We start from the raw sequence: 17,613 nt of genomic DNA, 5'->3' as shown, positions 1-17,613 counted from the left end.
CCGTGCACGCGCGCAGCCCGCGCCCCCGCGCGCCCCCGCGCGCCCCCGCGCCCCGCGCGCCCCGCGCCCCCGCGCGCCCCGCGCCCCGCGCGCCCCCGCGCCCCCGCGCGCCCCCGCGCCCCCGCCCCTACCGGCCCTCGCCCTGCGCAGCCCCCGCCCCACCCCGCGCTCCCGGCCTGCCCCGCGCCCCAGGCCGCAGCCCGGACCTCCGACGCGACCGCGCGCACGCACTCACGTCCGCGCGCACGCACTCACGTCCGCGGCCCCGCCTGGCGCCGCAGAACGGCCGGACTCGCGCCGCCGCGCCGGGGGGCGGGCCGGGACACTGCGCAGGCGCAGTCCCGCGGGCCTGGCCCCGGCACCGCCCCGGTCCGCCCCCGCCCTCCCCCGGCACCGCCCCGGCCCGCCCCCGCCCCCCCTCGGCACCGCCCGGCCCGCCCCCGCCCTCCCCCGGCACCCGCCCCGGCCCCCGCCCCCCTCGGCAACGCCCCGGCCCGCCCCCGCCCCCCTCGGCAACGCCCCGGCCCGCCCCCGCCCCCCCCCGGCACCGCCCGGCCCGCCCCCGCCCCCCCCCGGCACCGCCCGGCCCGCCCCCGCCCCCCTCGGCACCGCCCCGGCCCGCCCCCGCCCCCCCGGCACCGCCCCGGCCCGCCCCCGCCCCCCTCGGCACCGCCCGGCCCGCCCCAGCACCGCCCGGCCCGCCCCCCCACACACACACCGCACGGCCCGCCCCGGCCCGGCAGGGCGGTGCAAGGACCCCAAGGAACTGCGGTTTCCCGTCCGCGCAGCCCCCGAAAGCCGCAGGGGCCTGGGCGCGGGGCCCCACAGGCGGGTCCCCCCTGCAGCAACAGCGGGGCTGGCAACTGGCCGTCGTCTGTGAAGGGGGGCTGTGCCCCCCCATTGAGATGGCCAGACTGCAAACGCACCCCAAGAAGTCAGTCCCACAGGGGTGTCGCCACCCTGCAGGCCCTTGGGGACAGCCTGTGCCCCGGGCTTCTGCTCGCCCCGCGCCCGCGCCCGCGCGGCCAGGCAGTGCTCCCCACCCGATGACAGGCGCGCAGCGGTTGTTCCAAAAAATACTTTATTTATTAAACAATATATCCATAATCTATAACACGATCCAAAAATACAGATGTACATCTTTTACATTATTTAATAAAAAGATTCGCAGTATCGCCTTCCCTTTACAAAGAACACAGGTAACGACTCCTTGAGAACACGACGTGACATTCCTGGTAAAGCTGCATCATCTTTTTGGATGGACAGAGGCCGGCCCTCACGACTGGGTCCAGGAGAGGGGGTGTCCAGACCCCACTCACGGCTCCTCTGGGCACAGGTCACACCCACCAATCACATTTCACTAAAAACCTGGACGGCCTTCCCTCTTTGATGCCCGTTCCCAATGTCCGATGCCCCAAGACAGCCACACGGGAGCCACCTCCCCATCAGCACTACTGCCCAGGGCTGTCCGTCAGGCGGCCAGCACGGCTTCCACAGTCTGCACAGACGTAGTGCTGGGCGGGCGCACCCCGGAGGGCCGGGCAGTGCCTCAGCCCACTGAGGACACAGCCTAGACGAGGCGTGGTCATTGCCCGCACCCCCCGCCCAGCGCAAGTTACCCCAGCCCCTGCCCCAGAGCGCCCAGGCCTTGGCCCAGGTTCTGTGTAAGAGGATCTGGTGGGTTCAGCCCAGACCCCCCTCGACCCCTTCAGGTGAGCTCGGGCAGCTGGTGGGCGTGGGCGTGGTCGGGCCACGTGGCTGCCCCTGCGTGGCACAGCGGGCAGGCCCACCACTCTCCTGCGACTGAGGGCCAGGTAGGCACAAGGCTAACCTTCAGGATCCAAACGGTCAGGGGGGGTCCTCGCCTCGGCTCGTGCTTTGTTTTCTCCACGCTACATGCACGTCCATTTGCTGATATTATTGTAACCGGTAAAAGTAAACACAGACACGTCAGCACAAACACATAGGACACGTCAGCACAGGGTCCACACAGCGCCGGCGACACCATCCGGCCGGCCTGGGAGCGGAGGATGCAGGCTGGTCCCGGGCGAGGAGCGCCAGGAGGTGCTGCTCATGGCACCACAGCCTCTGTACCTGCCGCCCTCCCTGGGCACAGACAGTGCGGGGAAACGTGGCCACCATCTTTACACACCTGTGTCGACAAAAGCTACATTTCTAAACTGAACGTGTCCGGTGCTGGCCGAGGCGGGCTGTGCCGCCGGCCCCGCCCTCCAGCTCCAATCCCAGGGCCAGGCCAGCAGCACAGCATGCGCTGAGGCCGAGGAGGCTGCCAGCCCCGAGGCCGCCATCACAGCCCGTCCTGATGGCCAGCACCGGCTGGGGCTTCCTCTCAGCGGCCCGGGACGGCTCCACAGGCGTCTTCCTGCTTTGGTTCCTCTTCTTGGTGAAACACAAGAAAAAAGAAGGGGACGCCATGAGCGTAGCAGTCGGGGGGCGCAGTGGCAACTCCGGCCTCCCCTGCTCACCAGGCCCAACGCCAGGCTCTGTGGCTCGCAGCCATCTCGGCAGGGCAGGAGCTGCGCCCATGGGCGCTGGAGTCTGGGGGTTCCCACGGCACTGGCCGCACAGAGCCTCCATCTTCACAGTACAGGCGGCCACTCACCTGGCCGTCACGGGTGAGGGGAAGGCGCACGCTGAGCAGCAGCAGAGCCCGCCTTCACGGAGGCCAGGTGTGGGGGAGCGCTCCCCAGGAGCGCTTGCCACGCGGGCTCACCCCACAGGCCAGGACGGCTGCTGGGCGGGCACCGAGCACCCCAGGGTGCTGCTGCGCTCGGCTGCCCTGTACAGTCAGGAGAATCAAGTCACCGTGGCAAGTGCCCCGGGGTGGGGGGGGGGGGATCCGCTGTGCAAACGGCTCAGGTGGATTCTTGGGTGTTTTAGGAAAGATCCAGAATGACAACTGGCCACTGAATTATTAAATATCATCTGAAACAAGGTAGTTATAAAATGAAGATAAAACATCGCAAGGTGACGGGAGGCACACACGCTGACCCGCTCGTCTGCCGCAGGCGGCCTCCTCACTTCTTCTTCCTCCTCTCCTGCACACACCGCGGGCAGAACCTGCGGGAGAGGCCCAGTCAGCCCCCGGTGCCACTCCCACCAGCCAGAGGCAGGACTGCCTCCTGGAGCCCTGGGACGCGGCCGCAGTAGCTGGCCCTGAGCAGCCCCGCCCCCCAGCTGCCCACCCCGCATGCCCATCGTGAGGCTCCCATGGGGCAGGGCAGCAGGTGTGGGGCGGCCCCTGCACAGTCCCGTGCTCCTGGGACCCTGGGCCACCGGCACAACCTGAGATGTGGGGCTGCCGTCGGGCATCCCGACACTGGCAGCTGCTGATCATGAGCCACACTCCACGCGGTTTCTGCCTCGGCCTGTGCTCGGTGCAGGAGGCATCAAGGGCACGTGGCTGAGCTGGCCCGGCCAGTGGTTACAGCGTCCAGCAGGCCAGCAAAGAGCACCGAGCCACCCACCCCCAGCGCCACCGCGGCGACCAAACACACTCACGCCTCACGTCAGAGTTGCTGTGCGCCTCCCACCGAAAGAGCCCCAAGACCAGGGTGACTCCGGGATGACCCAGGACCCAGCCCCAGCCCCTCCTCCTCCCCTTCCCGCCGACTCACCCTCCTCAAGCCCAGACTCAGGCCCACCTCCCAAGGCCCTGGCTGGGGGAGCCCTGGCCACCACGGGGCAGTCTGCCGAGGCCAGCCACGACCCGGCTGGAGGCAGCCTGGATGACCACGGGTCCCTAGCAGCCTCCACTGCGCCCAGCCAGGGGCCGTCCTCGCCGGGACATGCGCGCTCAGGCCACTGGCTGGGTCTGCGTGGACAGAGACACGAGGAGCAGCGCAGGAGCTGCCCGGCAGCTGGACATAGGCAAAGACGGCCCCGGCGGGGGACAGGCCCACCGATCACACGCCTGCACCCGCGGGGGCTCAGCCTGGCAGGCGCCCATACTGACCACTTTCCCTTGGGTTTCGTGGTCAGGTCCACGCAGGCGAAGTGAAACCACTCGATGGGGCACTGCGGAGAAAGGGGTGCGGTCAGGAGGGCCCTGGGCGCCCAGCCCGCACCCCGGGGGACACTCACGTCGGGGTTGTCGCAGCCGATCATCTCCCCGTAGGACACCTGGTGGCACAGGCAGTAGGTGGGCTCGTTGGGGTCCACGGGCATGTCCAGCACGTCAGAGGCGTGCACAGGCAGGACAGCGTCGGAGAGCTCCGACCTGCGGGGGGGCCAAGTGAGCTGGGGGAGGGCGGGGCCGAGGCAGGCCAGGGGCGGGGCCGGGGCAGGCCGGGGCGGGGCCCAGGGAGTGGCCGCTCCCTTGTCCACCCGCCTCAGCACCGCTGGTGGCGCAAAGCCTGCCAGCTGCCGGGGGTCTCCTCCAGAGTGGCCAGCACGCCCTCCGCCGGCCACACGCCCTCACCCACAAATCCATGGGCTGCCACCCACCCCACAAGGGGGCTGCCCCTCTGGCCACAGCCCCGGGGTCCCTAACCAGCATCTCCCCGCCGCCCCCACAGCTGAGCAGTTGGGAGAGGAAGAGGGCCCCACAATAGGGAGTCACTTCCTGTGTTTTGGGATCTTCCCCAGAAGCCCGAGAGCTCCGGAGTGACCGGCACCTCCAGTCACCAAGGGCAGCCCCCCACCAGGGGCACTTGGGTACATCTGGTGAGATGAACCCAGAAAGTCGGTGGCGGGGGGGGGGGGGCCGGCAAGGGGGAGCAGACACGCAGGTGGGGTGACGGTCCACTATCCGGGCGAGGGGGTCCCCAAGGGAACTGGCACTCAGGTGAGAGCTCCGGTCTGTTGGACATGAGAAGCGTCTCCCCCTCCAACGCCTGGACCCCACATGCTTCCCTAGGCTTCTGGCAGCTGCTCCCACAGGGGCACTGCAAGTCTGAGCTTTGCGGCCAGGGCCACGGGGACCTCAGACCAGGGGCAGGGGCTGCCAGTCTGTGCCGAGTCTCTCTGGGCCAGCACTGTCCGGCAACAATGAGCAACTAGGAGAGACCAAGGCCACAGGGGCCCAAGGTGGTGACCTCTGGGCCCTGACAGGGAGACAAAACCTGCACCGCCGGTGTCCCCCAGGCAGAGATGATGTGGGCCCCACAAACCCTGCCCCGCCTCATAGCCCGGGGCAGCCTGCGTGCCCACCCAGGGGTCCGAGCCTCATACCCCTCCCACAGCCGCCTCGTTGGCCCGTCTCCCCAGCTGGGGACGGTCAGGAAGGTGCCGCTACTCAGTGGCCACAGACAAGCCAATCCCTGCAGAGTACCTGCCCCGCCTGCCTGGCCCAGGCCCAGACCCAAGCCCAGATCCAGACCCCAGGCCCAGGCCAGGCCAGGCCAGCCCACCACAACACTCCGCACTCCCCATACCCCAAACTCTCCTCCTGTCCCTGCTCACCCCGTCGCCCCCTCTCTCCTCCTCTCCCCCACCCCAAACTATCCAAACTGAAGCAGGAGAGAAATGCTGATGAAAAAGACGAGCAGGGCCTCCCCAGTGGTGCAGTGGGATGAGCGCAGCACTGCGAAGCTGTCCGCAGCCTCTGCAGCGCAGGTTTGATCCCGGCTGGACAGCGAGATACCCACATGGCGCGGCAGACCTCTCCTGTCGCCCCCGCTGCTCCCCTCAGCAGTGTATTTCGGTCAGTCTGCCTGTTCTATTCCCTGCTCTGTCTCTGGTGAATCCTCTCACCCTCCCACACATCTGGCCTGTGCCCCAGTTCTTGTATAAATAAGTCTTTAAAAAAGAAAAAAAAAAGACAAGCAGAGCCTTGTGAGTAAATACCGTGCTAACTATTTGAAGAACTGGCTAAAGATTTTCAAATCTGAGGCAAACTATAAACCAACGTTCAAGCGGAATGCACACAAAAACCCACAGTAAGACACACCATAACTAGGATGTTCAAAATCAAGTTGCTTAAAAGAAACCTTAACAGCAGAAAAAACAAACACACAGAGGGCCTCCCCTGGTGGCGTAGCAGTTGAGCGCTGGGCTGCGAGGCTGCCCGCAGTCTCTGCAGCGCCGGTTCGTTCCCCTGCCACCAGTGAGGGTCCCACAAAAAAAAAAAAAAAAAAAAACACACACAGAGAAATAAAAAAAAAAAAAACAATCACCACCAATTTCTCGTAAGAATAAATGCAAGAAAAAAAGACAATGGGACACCTTCAGTGCTGAAAGAAAACCTAAATTCTATACCCAGCAAAAACATCCTTCCAAATGGAGGTAAAATAAAGACATTTTAGAAAAGCTACACCTTCCCACCAGGAGGCTTGCAGGAGACACGGCAGGAGGGCAGGTGCCTTGGTGTCAAGTGGGAGCTCTAGACACGAGAGCGTGGGGGGGAACCACTGGAAACTGCCCATGTCTTAAAATCTACTTAAGAAAGTCAACGCCAGGGGCCTCCCCGGTGACGCAGCAGTTGACCACTGGGCTTGGAAGCTGCCTGCAGCCTCTGCAGCACCGGTTCGATCGCTGGCCACCGGCGAGGGTCCCACAAGGTGCGAAGGCCTCACATGGCGTGCTGGCCTCTCCCGCCACGCCTGCTGCTCCCCTCAGCAGTGTATTTCATCAGTCTGCCTGTTCTGCTCCCCACTCTGGGTCTGGGGAATTCTCTCACTCTCCCGTGCTTCTGACTGTGCCCAGTGCTTGTATAAATAAATAAATAAATAAATAAATCTTTAAAAAAAAAAGAAAGTCAATGCTTTTGACCTAAAATAACAATATATTTTGTGTCTCAACCTGCACACAGAAGTAAAACAGACAACTGCACCAAGCACAGAAAGTGGGAGATGGGGGCCTCCCCGGTGGCGCAGCGGTTGAGCGCTGGGTTGCGAAGCTGCCCGCAGCCTCCGCGGCGCCGGTTCGATCCCCGGCTGCTCCCAGGCCACCGGAGGAGGGTTCCACATGGCGCGCAGACCTCTCCTGCCGCCCGCTGCTCCCCTCAGCAGTGTACTTCGGTCCTTCTGCCTGCTCTGCTCCCTGCTCTGGATCTGGTGAATTCTCTCACCCTCCCACGCTTCTGACTGTACCCAGTGCATGTATAAACAAACAAACAAAATAAATAAATAAATTAAATAAATAAAGCATGCCTCTATTAAAAAAAAAAAAAAAAAAAAAAAAAAAGAAAGTGGGAGATGGGAAACACTTGTGCAACCTCCAAAAGAAACCACCCAGCATCTAAAAATTAAACAGAGATGCGTGAGGAGACACGGAGGTGTGAATGAGATACCAAGCACGTGATTCGCTCAAAACCAGACAGGAGGGGCAGCGGCACAGCCAGATGCTGGTTACCAGGGTGGCCAAGACAGCCAGGCTGGATGGAAAGCAGTCTCAATTACTTGTTGTCTCAGGAAGGCCACTCTAGACACACAACCACAAACACATAGAAGCAAAACAATAAAGACTAAGACAAACCAAGCGAAAGCTCATCCTGAGAGACAGCTGGAGCGGCTGCGCTGACTTCAGGCCTCAGATAACGAGCTCAGGAGCAGCAAACAAGCAGGAGGTGCATTTTGTCACACCAAGAGTCATTTACCAAAAAAAGAAAAAAAAAAGCCACAGGTGCGTACATATCACCAAACAGGGGGCTCCAAAACACACGCACCAGAATCTGACAGAACAGAAAGGAGAAACAGTCAAAGTCACGAAGCAGCCGAGCTCCCCGCTGCTCTCTCTGCCATGCACAGAAAAGCAAACAAGATGTCGGGGGAAGGACGTCCTGAGCAAACGCCATACGGGCTTTGTGGGCTCCACCCACGACACTGGGAGCTACAAATCCCACGGTCACCAAGGGAAGGGCGCGAGGGCGCGAGGACCTGAGGGCGGAGTTAAGCAACGAGGCTCTCAGTTTGAGTATTTAACTGGGCATGTGGCCGGGGGTCCCCCTCTTGGCCTCGTGGTTTTTCGCCAGCTCGGCGGGTCATTGGGTTCCAGGTCAGCGGAACGGGTAGGACACATTTATGAACTTATCTCCCTCTTCTTCTCCCTGAGTTACTCATTTCCCCACTCCCCCTTCCCTTGTAAATAAGCCTCTTATCAACCTTTTGTGTGTGTCCGTAGTTGAGCATTCAAAAGTCCTTTAAGCACGGGGGTGAGGACCCGCGGTCAGGCAACCCGTTTTCTATCAGGGTGGCTCTGTAACAAAGGTAGGTGGAGGCGGCACCTGGGGGTCCCAGCACACGCCCAACAGCAGGAGACACGGAGGAGGCTCTCACAGAGCCGTCACGAGACAGGCCTCGATCCTGACCCCATCTTAATCCACTGCACAGGGCTTCAATTATCCAAAGTTCTCTGATCTCCACAAAATTAAATTAGAAACTGAAATCAGAAAGTTACCTGGAAAATCCTAAATTCCTTGGAAACATGCTTCTAATTAAGCAATGGGTCAAAGACGACACAAAGAAAACATTAAAATGTTATGAATGGTATAAAAATTATAACATATCAAAACTTGGGGGGGGGGCCTCCCCGGTGGCACAGGGGTTAAGTCATAGCGCTCTCAAGCTTTTGGCAGCCACTGCGGCCTGAGTTCAATCCTGGCCAGGGAGCTGACCCACAGGGCGCAGCAGACCCCTTCCATCTCCCCACTGCTCCCCTCGGCAGTGTTTCCGTGGCCCCGCCTGTTCTGCTCCCCACTCTGTCTCTGCTGAGTCTTCTCACCACCCCACACCTCTGGCCCACACCCCCGTTCTTGTATGTATAAATAAATAAAATCAATCTTTAAAGAAATTTTTGTGGGATGAAATTAAAACAGTAATTATCAGGAAATGCATAGCGCGCAACACTTGTATCAGAAGGGCACGTACGAAAAGCTCTCAGGAACGCCCCTCCGGTCAAGGCAGATCAAGGACAGTACACCCCCTCCTAGCAGGGGGAAGAAGCAACAGGAAGCAGAGACAAACGGGCCCGGAAACAAGGACTGGAGGGAAACAAGGACTACGGACACCAGAAGCGCCATCTGTAAAGACCAGCGGGTCCAGAGCCGCCCACAGCAGGACTGCGGCCCAGCGCAGACGCTCCGGAGCCCGGCAGACCAGACACAGACCGTCAAGTCTGACTCCAGGGGAGAAAGTCTGAAACGCCTTCACTTCAAAGGAGCTGAATAAAGCATCAAACTACAGACTCACAATGAGGCTATTTTATTGCCGGAAAATTGCTCCTTAATTGAAACTAGTTTTAAAGATGAAAAAGAAAAAAATACAGCAAGACCCAACGCGAGTGCCAGGCTGCACGAGGGGAGAAAACAGCAGAGGCGGACGCAGACCAGCCCGGCCAGCAAGTCCCGGGCCCAGCAAGGCTTGTGCCCCGAGTGGCCCACGCGGGGCCCGCGCCGCTACGCTCTGCCCTGCCAAGGCAGCGTTCGGGGTTAGGATAAAAGTTCACAGAGCAGGATTCGAAACCGAGACCTCCCTGCATTGTCCAGCGCTGACCTCTGAGCTCCCCAGGCCCCGTGCCCTCAGCCTGACCTCGTGGCTTGGGCGTTACACTGGTGCCCTGGGGCGGAAGTTTCAAGCTAAATGCCAAGGTTCACACAAAACGCGAGTCTGCTGAGCGGACGCGGTCAAGAGACCCGACGGGAAGACACAGCCACAGCCGTGCAGACGCCTGACGCGGACTCAGCTGCGGGCAGAGCGCCCGACTCGCCCACCGGCCCCTGCACGCACAGCCCCCCTCAGGCCACGCCGGGACCGCCTGGCCATGGACACGCGGGCCTGACCCACAGCCGGCACTCCCAGGCAGAGAGCCTCACCCTCCTTTGTGCTTCTTCTTCTTCGGCGTGTCCTCCTCGGAGGCCCTCCGGCCACGGCCCCGGGAGCCTCTCTTCTCCTTCTGGCCCCGACCCTCTGAAAGACAAAGACCCCGTCACCGTCACGAGCTTCGGCGAAGCAGGCGCAGGTCCCCCGTGCAGCCAGGCGGACACCAGACTTGCTTTTCAGTCCCCGCCCTCCGGAGCCTTCGAAGTCGCTGCCCTCCATCTTGTCCTTCAGGTCGGCCTCAAAGCGGGCCAGGTCCGCGTCCAGCCTCCGGATGTGCTTGTCCACCTGCCGGGAGGAAGCCACGGCTGAGGCCGCAAGTCCCCGATGCCCCTTCCCTTCCTGGGAGCCTTCAGTGAGCGAAGCGCCCCAACAAAAGGCTGCTGGCTCCGAAGTGGGCAGGGCCACCCTCGCCCCCACGCGCCCACCTCCACACCCTAACTGGGCCCTGGAGGACGAGAAACATGGCGTGAGGGGGGAGGACGCCGGGCACAGGCCCGCTCAGGGCCCAAACCCGCCCCTCCAGGGTCATCTTTGTACAAAACAAGCACAAACGTGGAAATCCAAGGGAAAACAAACAGCAGCCCGAATGCTTTTGCATAAGCAGCTGGAAGAGAAGGGGGCACAGGGGAGTGGGGTGGGGGGGGCGCTGGGGACATCCCCACCAAGGATCACAGGCCCCGTGAGGACCCTTCCCGTCGGAGGAAGCCAGTGCCCTGTGCCCCTGGGCCCGCCGAGGGCTGGGCCTCCTCTCACAGCTGCCTCAAGCAGAGGCCAACGGCGCCAGGCTCCATCGCTGGGTCACCCCCAGGGCGCGTTCCTCGAGAACAACCCAGCCTAGGCTTTAAGACGTGACCGTCAGGCTGGCCGGGAGGAGGCCTCGTGCCCGGGCGCTGGTGGGCCACGGGACAGGACAGATTCTGGGCTGACCTAAAGCTGACCAAGATGAGCCATTTTTACACATTCAAAGGAGAACAGAAGGGCAGCGGTTTCCCGACCAAGCGGACAGAGGCCCGGGAGGCGGGGTGGTGGCAGCGGCCCTCACCATCTCGTAGGTCTGCATGGCCAGCTGCACCTTGTCATCACTGTACTCCTTGCACTTGCCGTAGGCGCTCTGGATCTTCTGCAGGTGCTCCACGCGCTGCTCGGCGGACAGCGACTTCACCGTGGAGATGTACTCGGCCGCCAGGAGGTCAATCTCCGCCTTCTTGTCTGACAGAGACACGCAGAGCTGGTCCCGCACGGGCCAGGCAGCAGTGGCGGCACGGAGACGCGTGGGCGAGGAGACCCGGGCAGCGGCCCGGCGGTGACCCCTGCCCAGCACGCAGCCCTGGCCCAGTGACAGCTTGTGCACCCCATTACCTGTGACCTGACCCACTCATGGGCGCACACCCTGAAACTCGTGGAAAAGCAGCCCCCACGACAGAAGGGAGAGGGCCCCATGGCGTGTGAAGGGTCAGCACATGGAGCAGCAGCACCCCCCAGAGAGCAGGGGGGAGGGAGGGGAGAGAAAAAGAGGTGGGGAGGGGGAGGGGAGGGAGGGGAGGGGAGGGCGGACACCACCTTCGTGGCTGGGACACACAGGAGATGAGCTGCCAGGAGGCCCCACCCCGGCTCACAAGTGCAAACAAAGTCGGCTACAGCATGGTTAAGTTTGAGCATCGTGCCCTGGACACCAGGCAGGGTTAACAGGCACCGCCACAGCCCATGTGGCTCCCGGAAAAGCCCACCCACCACCCAGCGCGGCCCCTGCAGCACAGCCCCTGGACCGGAGGACGCTGAGGTCTCCACCTGGAGGGCAGGCGTGGGCTCGAGACCTGTCCAGCCCCAGCAGGGCAGGGCCCGGGTGGGACAGGGCCTCCCTCTCCCATTGCAAAGGGAAGCGGACTTTCTGGAAATGGGGGCCGGTTGCCCAGACGAGGCCTAGAAGGGTGCAGGGAGGGAGACATGGCCCCTGTGGGGTCTGGGACACCCACAGCTGACCTAGGCGCAGGCACCGGCAGCAGAGCTCACCTTCTGTCCGTTGGTCCAGCTCCCGCATCAGCTGGAAGTTCCTCTGTAGCTCGCAGGGCAGGTTCTCGATACCTGCAGCCAAAGGTGTGAGGTCAGTGCCAGCCCCCCTGGCTCTGCAGATCGGCCGTGCCACCCACCACCCTGGCCTGGGAAGGCTCAGGGACCGCTCTCAGGCCTGGCGCGGCCTCCTGGACTACCCCACCGAGAGCAGGCCCAGACCCAGCCCTCCGTGGCCTGCTAATGAGGGAGCACTTGAGGTGGGCTGGGGGCAAGGGGGCTGCTCGCCAGAGCTGATCTGCACATGGCCAAGTGCCAGAGCCACCCCCACTGCTCTCCATTCTGTCCCCCCTGCGGGCACCCAGGATTTCCCCCACTGGCCACAGCTGACCACATGCCCCACACAGGCTCCCACACGGCCCGTGGATGTCTCTGGGCCCCGCAGGACAGCACCCCTGCTCTCGAGAGCCTGTTAGTGGGGTCCTATGAGCAGCTCCTGCTGGAGCCAGTGCGGGTTCCCAGCACACCGCATGGCACCTGTGCACCCCCAGGACAGAGGTCATGCTCCCCCAAAGCCTCCCAGGAGGCCCATGGGCAGGGACAGCGCTGGGCGGCCAAGGCCAGGGCTCCCCGCAGGAGGCGCTCCCTCACTGTGCTGCCACCTGGAGCCCTCAGCTCGGGCAGGGCTACCAGCAAGCACAGGAGCCACCGCAGGACTGGGTCACTGTCGCCCCAGAACGCAACGCTCCTTGCTCTCCACAGCTCGGGGAGCCCCGGGGTGACCCTGAGCGCGCCTGGTGCGGCACAGCGCTCTCACGCCCCGTCTGTGGGCCACCCACCCGCCGCCAGGCCCCCGAGCTCAGAGGCGGCCGTCCCGCCCGGCGTGGACGGGCACTCGGCGGCGCGGCGGGTTCTCGGAAGGCCGCCCCGCAGCGCGCAGCGGGGGCCGCGCTGGCCCCGCCGCCCTGACACGGGCCCGGCCCAGGAAGGTCTCAGCGCGGGGGCCACGCCACGCAGGAACCGCCGCCCTCCGGCCCCGCGGGGGTGCACACGCGGGCTGGGAGCCCAGGGCCTGGCAGGGACGCCTCGCGGGCACCGCAGGGGCGGGGCGCAGACGGGGCGGGGCCGAGGCCGGGGGCGGAGAAAGAGGGGGCGTGGTCAAGGCTAGGGGCGGAGAAAGAGGGGAGGGGCGGGGCCGAGGCAAGGGAAGGGGCGGGGCCGAGGAAAGAGGGGCGGGGCTAGTCAAGAGAGAGCAGCGGGGCCGAGGCGGGGCCAAGCTGGGGCGGGGCCGAGGCCGGGGGCGGGAAAAGAGGGGGGCGGGGCTAGCCAAGAGGGAGCAGCGGGGCCGAGGCCGGGACTGGGCGGGGCCCAGATGGGGCGGAGCCGAGTTCGGAGGGGGCGGGGCCAGCCAGGAGGGCGCAGCAGGGCCGAGGTGGGGGAAGAACCACGCCTCAGAGAAGCAAGGTCAAGTTGGGGAATGGGCAGGAAGGCACCCTGGGAGGTCAGGGTGGACACGGAGAGGGCGCGCCTGTCAGCGCGGGTCAAGGTCGCAGAAGGGCGGGACCGAGCAGGCTTGAGGGGCGGGGCCCCGAGGGCGGGGCCTGGCCGAGGAAGGCGTGGCCTGCCCCGCTGTCCCGCCCCTCACTCGCCCCGCCCCGCCGTGACGCACCTGGAATTGGCGCGGCCGTGACGACGGACCCCGCGCCGCTCCCTCCTCCCGCCCCTCCCCCGCGACCCGCGCGCCCCCCGCTACCCCCGCCAGCCCCGCACCCCGGGCCGCCCCGCCGCCCCCACGAGTCGCCGGGACCCGCGCGCGGCGACTGGGGCGCGCGGCCGCGGCGCGGGGCGCGGCGCGCGGGCGGAGGCCGGCGCGGCGCGGGGTGCGCTTACTGTCCAGGTAGTGCTCCAAGTACATGGCAGTCGCCATCTTCGCCGCGGCCGCGCTCTGGGTCTGCGCGCGCGGGCGGCGCCGCGAGGGACGGGGGCGGGCCGCGTCGTTCACTATTCATGAGCCTCGCGCGCCGATTGGCCCGCGGCGGGGCGGGGCGGCCCGGGCCCGCCCCCCGGCTTCCGGTCGCGGGCGGGCCGGGGCGCGGCACGTGGCCGGGGTCGCGCCGCCCGCCCTCCGCGGCCCCGCCGGCCGCCGCGCGACTCCGGGCTTCCCCGCGCGCAGCGGGCGCCGCGGCCCGCGCCCTGAAGCCGGCGGCGCGGCGGACCTGCGCCCCGAGCGCGCGCTAAGCCCGGGAGGGCGGCGAGGTGAAGGGCGGGGTCGGGGTCAGGCGCGGCCCTGGGCGCCCTTGCGGTGACGTCACCGCGCCCGGCGCCACGTGACCTCTGCCCGCGCGAGCCCCGCCGGCGTCGCCCCGAGGGGGTCCTGGCGGGGGCGCGCCCTGCAGGGCGGCGCCGGCCCCCGGCGGGCTCCCCCTCCCGCCGGCGGGGCCCCGCTCCCCGCGCAGGCCTCGCGGCCCCCGCGCCCCGGGGCGCCGCCGCCTGCGGTGCAGGACCCGGTCCGGGCGCGCGAGAGGCGCCGGTGCGGCCCCTGCGGCCCGAGCCCTCCTCCGCGCGCTCGGCTGACACCACCGCGGAGCTTCTCGGTGCAGAGCCCCGCGCACGTGGTGCGCCGCCGCGCCTCGGCCGCCTCGACCCACTCAGCTGCGGAGCACCCTGGAGGACTGTTAGTAGCCAAGGGCCGTGGTTTAAGTTCACCCTGCTACAGACCTGTGGGTTCTGGCAATTGCATAATGTCAAGTATTTTTATAAATCTTGTAAACGTCCTGGACCCCGTCCCCACTGGCAGACAAAAGAGCAAAGGCACCGCATGGACGCTGCCTGCAGACTCTGCTGCCCGCAGGTGGAGGCGGCCTCCGACCCCCGCTGATGGCCTAGAAGCTGGAAAAGATTAAGGGGGAGACCCAGCCTTTGCAGCTCTCCCTGCGTCAGAGAGAACGAGAGCAGCCTTGAGGTGAAACAGCTTGGAGCCAGGAGCCCGTCAGTAACGATCACGGTTTAGTGTCACTGACTCATCTTTCCTGCCTGTAAGTGAAACTCAAGCTTGTGATCATGGGGACAGCCCTCAAGATCCACACTAAGCTGTGGATCATTAACTACCAGTGAACCTTCCCAGCCAGCTGGCGGTGTCCATGGTGACGGATGACAAGGGCATTTTTCCTGCTCTAAAAATTGTCTGTGCTCCACCTATTGGCCCCTCTCCCTGCCCACCACAACCCTAGCAAGCCTGATCCTGCCCCCCTCTTGGTGGCCACCTTTTCCGAGGCGTCATGGACTCAGAGGCACAGTGGCCTCTGAGTGCATGTCCAGAGTGAGTGTCTCCCCGGCGTGTGCATCTCCATGCTCGTTTCTTGGTGTCACGTTGAGGAGTCTCCTGGCACCTGGAGGGACCACCATTTACTCATCTGCTCGCCTACTGACGGCATCTTGGCTGCTTCCACATCTTGGTGTGTGCAAATAAAGCTGCTATAGCCACTGGCTTGCGCTTTTGTGTGGATGTGGTTTTCAGTTCCTTTGGGTAAACACCACGGAGAGCGACTGTGCCACAGCGTGAGCCCCTGCAGTTCTGCAAGCTGCCGTCACAGCCTGTCTTGCGTTCCCTTCACAGGGACTGAGCCCGTTGGCCCCAGACCTCGGTGGTGTCCCGGTTTGGGCCTCCTGCTGAGTGCAGAGGAGCCTCCACCAGCCCCCTGAGGGGTCAGGGCTCCCCAGCGCCTTCCTGCTCTTTGGTGCCTGTGGGCGGGGCTCTCTCTCACCGGTTTGTAGTTGGGCTGTTGGCTTTGTGTGGCCAATCCCCTTAACTACTGCTGACACCTCACTCTTCTTGGCCTTCACCAGGCTCCTGCCATTTCACTCTTTCTTCACCTGTTAGACTGAGCTCACGGTGGCAGACCCCTCGGTGTTGCTGCCTTGCAGGAACTTGCGGAAACGCTCTCAATGCTCAGCTGTAAGCCCTGCGTGTGTCTGCACCGTTGGTTCCACTTTGCAGAACGAGACACCTGAAAAAAAAACTTACTGGTTTCAGACACGCTTTATTAAAGCTCAGGCTCCCACGAGCTGGCAGTGGGCTCGTCTGGGGAAGGCTTCTGTTCTCAGTGAGACCAGAGGGGTCACAGGTGGCTGGAGGCTGCATTCAGCAGGCACCAAGGGCCAGGTCCACTCCCCCCCGCGCCTCTCTGGCACAGGCCTAGGGAAGACTCTGCCTGTGGCCACTCAGGGCTTCCAGAGAGTTCTGGGGGCCAGGCGGAAGCTGCAAGATTCCTGGGACCCCACCTGTCTTGCTGAGACAGCACTGCTGGAGAGAAGTGATTGGGGACAACCCAGATGTGAGGGGAGAGGGAGTGAGTCCCACCCCCCATGGCCACACAGCAAGGGTGGTGGCATCTTGAACCTTGTAGGTTGCTTCATTAGCTCCTTCTGATAAATCCTTAGAAAGGTGCTGCTTCCCTGAAGGGTGTGCAGGGTCTGAGCTCTGGCACTTTGAACTAGACGGCCAAGGGGAAGGTCACCTGCATCTGCTCCTGTCCTGCGTAGGCCACCAGCTCCTGTCCACCCCGGAGGTCGTGTCCACAGGATTTTACTAACTTAATAGAAATAACCAAGAAAAGACTGAAATTTGCATTTCCTTGTTGTGAAGTGAGGCTGAATGCACGCACATCCTGTGCTGGCCAAGTCATTTGCTGGGTTTTGTCCTTTACCCATTGTCTGGAGGGCTGGTCCTCTGGCCTTTTATCTACAGAAACCCTTTATTACGGGGCAAGCCCTTCCGGCTTTACAGACAAACCTTCCCCAGAAGGTAGTTCATCCTTTTTGCTTGTCATGAGAAAACTGGTAGGCTCAGACCCCTGCTGTGGCTGACTCCTGCACGAGCACGGACAGCGGTTGGCGCTTCAAGCCCGGCTCTCTGCCTCCTGCTCCCAGGCCAGTGGCCTTTCCAGGTTACTGACCGGCCGCTGGGTCTCCCCACTACCTGCTGTCAGCACCTGGCCCCAGGCTGTGACAAGCCCAATGTCCCTGGTGGAGAAGCCAGTGCAGGAAACAAAAACCCAGACCTGGCCGCTGAGCCCCTTCTGGGTGACAGCCCCAGGGCGGGCGGGCCTGGGCCATGGGAGCCGGGGACCTGGTGCGGCCTGCTGCTGCCGTGGCCAAGGCTGGGCTGCAGCGCCACCGAGAGCGCAAACTGGAGCCCTGGTCACGGCCTGCGGCTCCCCCCGGCACAGCAGCCCAGACGCGACTCGGGCTCTGGAGGACCACGGCAGGTTTACTCAGGCGCAAAGGAGAGAAGGCGCGGCCCGCAGGCGCACACCGGCCCGCCGGGGGCCGCTGGTCCAAACCAAAAGCTGCCGTGCGAGAGGGCGCGGCCCTGCGCTGGCCGGTCCCGGGGCCGCCGGGGCCGCATCCAGCGGCGCCTCGCCTCGCCCTGGGCTCCGAAGGTCGCGGAGCCCGGGCCACACCGCCGCGGCCGCCCCGGGGGCCGGCGGCCTCGGGTGGGGCGGAAGGCGCGGGCGCCGCTCGGCCTCTGCAGGCGGCCGCGGGGCCGGGCCCCACCGGCACCGACGAGCCCGTCCCCGAAGCGCGGGTCTGGACCCGGGCGCCGCGCGAGCTCCGTGGGGCGGGCGCTCGGCACGTCTGGGGAAGCCGCAGGCCCAGAGCAGAGCCCCTCGCCCCGGGGGCCCGGGGGGGCGGCGGGCCCGGGCGTCGCTCCGGCCCCGCGACCGGCGCGCCCGGCCCGAGGCGCCGCTCGCGGCGCGGCTTCCGGCCCTTAAGGCAGGGCTCCGCCGGAAGAGGCGGTGCAACCAGGCGTCCTCGTCCCGCCCAC

General features: G+C 64.7%; 1 protein-coding gene across 3 annotated transcripts; it reads right to left on the bottom strand.

Annotated features, from left to right (window-relative positions):
* Positions 1–1,069: 1,069 nt before the first annotated feature.
* ING5 (inhibitor of growth family member 5) lies at positions 1,070–16,870 on the bottom strand. Of its 3 annotated transcripts, XM_037524317.2 has the most exons (9): positions 16,304–16,870; positions 15,050–15,793; positions 11,790–11,861; positions 10,822–10,988; positions 9,953–10,064; positions 9,773–9,866; positions 4,105–4,240; positions 3,977–4,038; positions 1,070–3,081 (listed from the first exon to the last, which is right to left on the bottom strand). In XM_037524317.2, the coding sequence occupies exons 3-9, from the start codon at positions 11,815–11,817 to the stop codon at positions 3,039–3,041; spliced, it is 642 nt and encodes a 213-aa protein (XP_037380214.1). In that variant the 5' UTR covers positions 11,818–11,861; positions 15,050–15,793; positions 16,304–16,870; the 3' UTR covers positions 1,070–3,038. The 3 variants fall into 3 exon arrangements, with proteins under 3 accessions (XP_037380214.1, XP_037380213.1, XP_037380212.1); XM_037524316.2 differs by having other exon boundaries at positions 15,050–16,870; XM_037524315.2 differs by lacking the exons at positions 15,050–15,793; positions 16,304–16,870 and adding an exon at positions 13,677–13,749.
* Between the last annotated feature and the right edge of the window lie 743 nt (positions 16,871–17,613).

The sequence above is a fragment of the Talpa occidentalis genome, unplaced genomic scaffold (genome assembly GCF_014898055.3).
Source record: "Talpa occidentalis isolate TD23 unplaced genomic scaffold, MPIMG_talOcc4v2.1 talOcc4.3, whole genome shotgun sequence".
NCBI lineage: Eukaryota > Metazoa > Chordata > Mammalia > Eulipotyphla > Talpidae > Talpa > Talpa occidentalis.
The sequence above is the reverse complement of the archived record's forward strand: the minus strand, read 5'-3'. Positions and strand labels throughout refer to the sequence as shown.

Bases quoted from the DNA above. Each gene is read 5' to 3' on its own strand.
- ING5 (XM_037524315.2), bottom strand. From the start codon at position 13,713: ATGGCGACTGCCATGTACTTGGAGCACTACCTGGACA. The intron at 10,065-10,821 runs GTGAGGGCCGCT...TCCTCCCGGCAG, and splicing joins CCATGCAGACCTACGAGATG to GTGGACAAGCACATCCGGAG. The intron at 4,241-9,772 runs GTGAGGCTCTCT...GCCCCCCCGCAG, and splicing joins AAGAAGAAGCACAAAGGAGG to GTCGGAGCTCTCCGACGCTG.